General features: G+C 34.4%; 1 protein-coding gene across 1 annotated transcript; it reads right to left on the reverse strand.

Annotated features, from left to right (window-relative positions):
- Positions 1 to 223: 223 nt before the first annotated feature.
- LOC143548612 (aquaporin NIP1-1-like) lies at positions 224 to 2338 on the reverse strand. The gene is made up of 5 exons (XM_077039724.1): positions 2162 to 2338; positions 1846 to 2070; positions 799 to 996; positions 641 to 702; positions 224 to 551 (listed from the first exon to the last, which is right to left on the reverse strand). Exons 1-5 carry the CDS (start codon positions 2336 to 2338, stop codon positions 386 to 388), a joined length of 828 nt encoding a protein of 275 aa, XP_076895839.1. The 3' UTR covers positions 224 to 385.
- Between the last annotated feature and the right edge of the window lie 6476 nt (positions 2339 to 8814).

The following is an 8814-nucleotide window of genomic DNA, read 5'->3' on the forward strand; positions in this document are numbered from 1 at the left end:
GACAAAGCCATATTAAACTGTTTGGAATGGGATATATGATCAATACATAATAAAGTCAGACCGGCCTAGTTTATCACTTTATTCGGTAACAAAACACCAAAGGGCATGTGACATAGTGGTACGTATCGAATGTGTTAGTTCACATGTAGTTAAGAGCTAAGAATAGAGCTTGCATGTTGGAGTACTTGTTAAAATCAGCTTGAATGAAAGTTATTTATGAATAGACAACATATACTTCACATAAACAAAACAATAATAAATCACATATCAATAATAATAAGAACATCCAAAAGAATGGCAATCTTAAAATATGCAAATCCACTTTTTATAAAAACAAAAAAAGTGGTGTAACTATAGACGTTATGTATACATATCTTACATCCCACTAGCTAGAAGGTTTATCCGTGAACCTTATAGTATTATACGCCCATGCACCACCTATAGCGCCAACAGTTGGTCCCAAAATATAGACCCATAGCCCCTTGTACTCATTCCACACGAGCGCTGGTCCTATGCTTCTTGCCGGGTTCATTGACGCACCTGATACTGGCCTGTCATTAAAATATGTGTCTCAATACATAACTGTAATGGTTACTAGTTATGTACATAATAATGTATATCAACATGTAGAATATTGTACCCTGCAAATATGGAGTTAAGTAGAATAGTTGATCCAATGGCGACCCCTGCTAATTGTCCCGTCTAGATCAAAGACCATGATGTATCATTACATTCATTAGTAATGCTTGTAACTAAATTATCATAAATAGTAAGAAATTTTGAAAAAATTGTACTCACGGCTCGATCATCCGTGGCGACTGCGCTAATGACAAACATGAGGTAGAATGTGATAATAATTTCCATCACCAATGATTGAAAACTCGACCCGGGAGGGATATTTCCAATAAAAAGGTTGTTGGTATCGTCAAATATTAAGCGTAGGGTTCCACTCGCTACTATTGATGCAAGGATTTGAGCTATCATGTATCCGGGTACCTAAACAAACAGTAATAAAGCATTAAAGATCAAGATACGCTATTAGATAACCAAGTCGTTTTCGACAGCTGAATTTGCCAGAAATGCATAGGAAAGAGTCGTTAGCGACTTTTTAAAAACATATGTACTTTTTGTGGGAACTTGGAAGAACCGTACCCCATGAAACTCTTTTCGAAAAAGGCTCTGACAAATAAGAACCGTCGAAAGTACCGACTCATTTCCAACACATCCCATTTTCTTTGGACTTAAAGACCAAAAGAGGGTTGCGGCGCAGCTTGTTGCCCGTTTACCTGCCACTTTATTGTAATCGCTTTGTACTAACTTTTGGTGGTATTTCTAACACAACTTGTTCGTAAAAGGGTGACTCATCAGTCGTCACCAAGGGTTTTAGTTTTGTCATTAGAGCATCCACAACGCTGCATTTGTGGATGCTCGTTTGTGATGTGGTATGCAACAAACAGAGGGGGGTAAACGAGCCTGCATTGTGGCCTTTCGTTTGTGATGGTGGGTTTGTGACTTTAAACAAGCAGACGACTGGAGTGGTGAGGCGTGGTGTCTCATAACCCTCACATACACATACATATTTGTTATATATATACAAATTTAATATATTTTGTTAGGGTTTGTAGAGGTCTAGTGTTGTGGAAGAAAGTGATTGGTTTTTTAAGAAAAGATTTGAATCTTATGTAGCGGTATATAGGTTTGGCATTATGGATGCTCTTATTTTATAGCCGATTAGGGTTTTCTGCCGTGTTGTAATTAATTAATGTATTATACTATTATTATGTCATAGTTAAATACATATATCTAAAATAAATGAACATCAAATTGATGATCATAAGTAATCACCTCATTCCAAGGGAACCTTCCGAAAGTGGCCAAAGCAATGGTGACAGCAGGGTTCATATGTGCACCCGAGACATGCCCAACGGCATACACCATCACCATCACTGCCGCCCCCCATACTACCGCGATTCCAGGGTGACCCACCACATTGTTGGTGTCAATGTTCACCATGATCGCCCCACATCCTGCAAATACCAAGAAGAATGTAGCGAACAACTCTGCTAGCAACTGCCCAAAAAATCAATCATGAAATGGCCGTGTCAGTACAATTTTTACAATGATTTAAAGATTGTATTACGGATAAAAGAAAGAAGGTTACCTTCTGGGAGAAGTGAATATTAGAGAATATTATAGAATATAATGTCAGCGTATTGTGAAGCCTAATCAAATAAAAAGAAGGTGGTGTGATATCTTTAGTGTCATCTTTTGGTATGCCTACTACATGATGCTCATTAATAATATTAATGGCAGCTCCATCACTCTCCACCATGGCCATTGCACCTCAGAAGTTATTCTGTGTGTGAGAGAGAGAGAGAGGAGCTGAAAATAGAGATGGATTTTGGGCAAGAAAAAAACAGTGTATTTATAGGAGTTTATAGGAGTGTCAATGAACAGTAAAGAAAAAATTATATATATGTATGTAATAGTGGTTCTACCTGAATGATGTATGAATTAGTTGTGCTACTAAAAATAGAAATAAAAAAAATATGAGGATGAAAGTTAGAGGTAAAATGAGAGGAGGTGCCGACTGACAGGTGGATCCGAGTAAGTTTTGAAACATATTGAACATGGTTGAGCCATTACTATATTCTATTAATATTATATGGTATAATCAATTTATTTATTATAAACGAGCTACGTCTGGATAACGGGTAAGCGAACAACAAGCTGTGCCGCTCTCCCATTTTGAATCGCAAATCATATTCTACTAAATATAATTTTATCCATGTATTTTTTCTAACAACAAACATGTATTATTTCACACCGTGTTGGGATAGGAGATGCTAACCAATCAATAATAAACGGGGACGGTATTTTTGTATTTTTATTTCTAGTAATAATACAGAGAAATGAGAAATGTAAGAATTTGATATGTAATTAGTTTATAAATTTATTTACAAAATGTATATGAGGGATTTAGAAGTTTTGTCAATAGGCATAACTAATATCTGGCCTTCGCTGTTCGGATATATATTGTATTGATTATATAACTTTCGATTAGGTCTGGGAAAGGTTATTTTAGAAACTTGAAACCTAGCAGTATTATTCAAATTAAAACTTCTAACAAATGGTTCCATGATTTCAACTCTGGAAGTGAGTTTAATTTGTAGTATCATAATTTTGTGTGGACCAATTCTTTGTTTACCTTCGTATTTATATGAAGTTTCTTTTAATAAATATGAAAAATATAGTTTTTTTTACATTATAAAAAATTGAATTTACAAAATCATAGATAAATAATATTAAAAACAATTATCAGTTATAAACTCAATAAATTAAATAATAAAAAAAATATTGAGTATGTAACAAAAAAATAAACTAATTCCATCTTTTTTACAAAAAAAAAAAGTGAGTTTAAATAAGTTCATAAATCTCTAAATAGGAGATTTGAATATAACTTGAGTAAGCTGGATTTTCTTTTTGAACGACCAACTAAGTAACGCCAGATACTACGTACGCGGCCCCCATTGGCTAAAGGTAGCCCGAGTCGGCCACTAGTCCGGACGGACGAAGCCCCTAGCGGTCCACCTATTGAGGGATTCACCGGATAAAAGCCGACCCCCAAGCCCGCCAAATGGCACGACAGCGAGGAACAGGTAAAACCGGGTGAGATCAGGACTCGAACCCTGGTTTGCCAGGGTCATCCCTCATATCTCCCATATAAATTGGTGATAGTGAGGTTTGAACCCCCTACCTCTTACATGTAAAATGAGTGCTCTACCATTGAGCCACATCCAATTTATGAGTAAGCTGAATTAACTAGTATTGTATATAAATATTTTTTTTTCTTATTGGTGTTGATATACACCATAATGGTCTTTATAAGTCCACCAATATTTACTAGAATTACTAAAAATGTAATTTATATTAGTATTTTCACATGCAAGAATAAACTTCAAAATTTTTGAAAATAAAGTCAAAGTTAAAAGAAAACTGTGCTGAAACTTGAAAGGGTTTACTGCAAACAGTACTATAACGTAAAACATGATGATAGAGCATAATAGTCCCAAAAAACCTCACAGGGCCAAATAAACTTGTATCGGTTTCAAATTAGTAGACATTAATGTTTATTATTTACACTACCGTTTATTTCATGATTAATAAAGCTAAAAATCATATAAAGTTACGAACCTATTATTATACATAAATCGGTTATATAGCTATGTAACAATATACATACTCTCTTTCTCTCTCACATTTTAACTTATCATCACTTACAAGTGAATTATTGGATTCTTTAAAGACGTCCATTATTATCATATATATAATGTATTATCATTACGTTTTTTATATTGTTAATAGAGCTGTATCTTTAGTTAGAATAGACTTACATATGGTAAAAACTAAAAGTAATAAAACTTGTATTATCTTTTATTTTATATATATTTTTTATTTGTTATATAGAAGTCGCTAAACTCACATGACTTTTAGTTTACCAAAACCGACCTGCCGGCCGACCACGGGTTTAGACCTGTATCTTTGACTTTCTTGGCCTCATGTTGCTCGATAATGTTGAAAAAAATACATACATCAACATTAATTCTTTGAATTAATATATTTTAAAATAGCTCGTAAACATCAAGGCCTATTAGCTCAGTTGGTTAGAGCGTTGTGCTAATAACGCGAAGGTCATTTACTTTTTAGGAATATTTTGATTTTATAACTAAAATATAAGCTCTTAGTAAACACTTTACTAGTATTAAAACTGTCAAGTTAAATTGAAATTACTGTTACCTTGATCAACGACAAAACCACAGTTAATCATCAGCAGCAGGACCTTGGACTCTTGGTGATCAGGAATCTGTATGTCTTTGATGAGTATGCACAGAGAATCTCTTATCTATTTTCATGACCAACAAACATCTTCTCGAGTAGCACCCGCATGGCCACATCGCCAACACAAGACTACTAGACCCAATTTGTACTGACACTATCACTCACTTTTTTCATACCACCCCAAATATTAGTACCTTCTTCCATGTAAGTTCTTTATAACTCCTCATTGCTGAACCTTTAATGAAAAATTTAGCCATCCGGCCATGCTACTTAAAGTGGTCTTTTACATGCATGTGTTCACGTCTGTGAATGGTTACGTAAACATGTAAATTACTTAAATCAAAGTAAAAAGTAAGCAATGTATACTTAATTAATAAAATTGGGGAAAACCTTCAAGAGTTTGAAATTGGAGCTCCATACAATGGAATTCAGGTCTAGCACATAGGTCAAACCGTCTATGAGCTCATTAATACATTTACATACAATATTAGTGATAAGACCGTAACTTTAAACGTGGCGAGAGCTTTGCGCTTTGTAGTTAAGTTAGAAGATTTTCTAACTCATTTGCTTTTATGTCAATTCAAGTATCGGTCCACTTTCTCTTGATAGCATGTTATCTTGATGCCAAAATGCCATTAATACTTCTAACAGTATTCTAATACGGAGACATAAGATCAAATAGAAAACATGTTTGTTATGAGAAGGGTAAGAAACCAATTAAAATTCGGATAATAAATTAATTAAAAATGGTATTATGGTAATCATAAATCAAGATCCTATTTACATGAAAACTTTATTCGGCGCGCAGTTTCTATTCAATTGAATTCCTGGTTCTTGTTTCCTATTTTCATGCATGAATTAAACAATCAATATAAAAAATCAAACTAAAAGCATGAATATCTTTATTATCGTTCAATATTTAAGGTGTTGCTCTTATTAATAGTGTTGTTAATGAGTGTGTTGGTTTGATAAAATCCATCTTGTGTTGCTTTAATTCTCTATTTTCACCATCTTGTCTGAGTGACTATTCTTTTAATTGATGAGCGAGTGTGATGTTAACAAGCGTACTATTACCAAATGTGTTGTTAACGAATGTGTTGGCTTGTTAAAACCCATTTTAATCTTTTAGTTGTTTAAGGAGTGTGCTGTTAACGAATGTATTGTTACCAAATGTGTTGTTTTCGAGTGTGCTATTAGTGTGCCTTGTTAAGATATTCAAACAAAATGAGAATTCCAGAAGAAGACAAATAAATGAAGACTCTAATGCCCTTCCTTATATCAAAAAACATAATCTCTTCCCAAATTAATTAGAAACTAAATCTTAACCTTAAATCTTGAAAATGAAAGGTCATGATTTATTCTCACGTATTTCACATAAATTATGTTTTCTACAATAACCACCCTCTCTAATACGTACATATAAAACATGTACCAACATGATAGAAACTACATACTCAACTACTAACATATGATCCTACACACTTATTCAAACAATTTTTATTATAAACAAACGGGTCAAAAATCAACAAATATGATCATATGTTATATAGCTAGGCAACTCTTTGGCATTTCTGATGTGGGTCGATTGGATTACAAATGACCAAGAAATTTAGGAGGAACGAATAGAACAAGTACACAACTTAATATTTCTGCTTGCATTAATAATGGAAGAAAGCCCATTAAATAGGCAAATACATGCAACAAATAAAACTAACTCTACGATAACATGGAAAGCAAATTTAACAAACGTGGGGTAGGGAGCATCCCCCACTACACCCATTATTATCTCACACTTAATTCAAATAACAAAACAAACAATAACTTGGCAGTTAACGACCCAACACCCATGCATGCTGACCCGTTTCCCGACCCGGTACATATCAAATTCATGGGTCATAATAGTAAACAACTAGTAACATCTACAACATGATTGTTATCAATTTATAAACACTTTACCATAACATACATAGTGACGGACCCAGGAAACTTTCTTATAAGGGTCAATTTTATTTTTTTGGGTTGGTGCTCAGTTATCAATCAATATATAATTTTTTTCGGCTTGGGTCGGTCGGGTCAAATCAATACTAAATTTTTCTTATCCAATTCGTTCGTTCTAGTCGGGCCATACAAAAAATATAATCAAACAAAATATCATATAATAAAAGGTACGTGTAACTTCATTTAAAAAGACATAAGTAAAACCGAATATATTTATATATAAAGTTGTTTAATACGGGTTTTTATTTTGTAAATATTAACCATAACATCTAATTTCTATTTCTAAGCAAGTTTTTCTCAACCAAACAAATAAAACAATTGTTTCACTTCTCATTATCCATTCGATAACCTAACCTAACAAAAAATCAGTGAAAAACAAAATGTCAAAGAAATGTCTATGGCTCAACAAAGTTCCCAAAATGTCTATCTCAATAAGTTAGATTCCTCACTTATTTCAGATCAGGCGAACCTTTTTATCAATCAATGATCAACCACCATCTGGCCAATTTAAAAGCGGATCCGACGACATATTTGAATAAAAGTACGTCGGCGACGCTATGGTCTTCAGGGTGTTCTCGTCGGTCTGCCACCAAGTCACCGTCGGAACCGACTTTTTTCTATTTTTTTTCTTGTTTTTCAACAAAGCTTGTGCGGCAATGGTGACTGCATGTATTCCGACGGTCTGCCACCGGAACTGTATGTATTCCGGCGGTTTTTGAATAAAATTGAATCTACCATTTTTTCCGACGGCCACTCTTATTCCCAATTACCCGCATGTATTCTAAATCCGGCAATAAAGTCAGATCTACCATGTATACTGGCGGCCTTATTTATTGGTACCTACACATTGAACCGCCACGGTGATGGTGGTCGAGGAGTGTTGAAGTTGTGAGGATACTTGAATAGTAGATGTGTGGTGGGGGTAAAGAAGAAATCTGTTGGTCGGAATTCTTTGTCGTTGGGTTTAAGGTGGGGTGTGCTCCTTCCATGGCTGGGTGGTCGGAAAGTTAACGGTGTTCAGATGTGTTGCATACTTGAATAATAATAATAATAATAATAATAACAAAAAGGGAGGAATAAAATGGAGGTTTGAGTGTCTAACAAGGACAAATGGGGCATGCTCACTGGTTTAATAAAAGTTAGGTTGTCATATAAAAAAGGTTGGGACCGACATTATTTACTGTAGATATTTTGGGAATTTTTTAAACTCACGGACAAAACCTCGATATGCAAGAGTAAAAAGGATAATATGAGGATTTTTCCAAATTTTAATGCTTTGGAACAAGACTTTTTAATAGTTGTTTTTATTACAAAAGTATCCCTAGTCTAAAAAAAACTAAAAATTGCAAAGCTTATCATCTTTTCTAAAACAAACTCTTTGATTGGAAAATTTTAAATGTGGGTTGTGAACAATCTTTTCATCATCTTTCTTCCTTCTATTTTCATTATTTAACAGGGTCGGGGTCGAAATTTTACATAGGCCAGTTAGAATTTTATTGTATATATAACACTAAACCTTTTATTTCACAGGGGTCGGCCGACCCCCATAGCCTAAGCATAGGTCCGCCCCTGAATATATGATGGTCGGGTATAAATTATGTGTATATATGTGTTATTTCATGTATTTTAATTGTTTATATATAGCGAACACGATTACTTTGAGTTCTTGTATGATTGTAGGTGTTTGGAGCTTAAACGAGCTAAATCAGAGCCATCCAGCTGAAGATTAAGCAAGCTTCTAGAAGACGGAAGCATAGGGAAACATATATGGATGGTTAAGAAGGATTCGGGTATGGTTTAGATGAGAAACCCGAAGCGAAAACTGAACAAGACGGATTACCGGAAAAGTGTCTTTTAGTAAAACGGGCATATCTCGGCCTAGCTAGAAAATGATTTACGAAACTCATATACATGAATTTCAGGTTTCTCAACGAGGCAAATCTGAATATGAGGCCAACGTACTTCGCGCGACGCGAA

This window comes from Bidens hawaiensis, unplaced genomic scaffold (genome assembly GCF_021521415.1).
Source record: "Bidens hawaiensis isolate Kalapana, Puna unplaced genomic scaffold, B.hawaiensis_p1.1 tig00015203_1, whole genome shotgun sequence".
In the NCBI taxonomy this organism is placed as follows: domain Eukaryota; kingdom Viridiplantae; phylum Streptophyta; class Magnoliopsida; order Asterales; family Asteraceae; genus Bidens; species Bidens hawaiensis.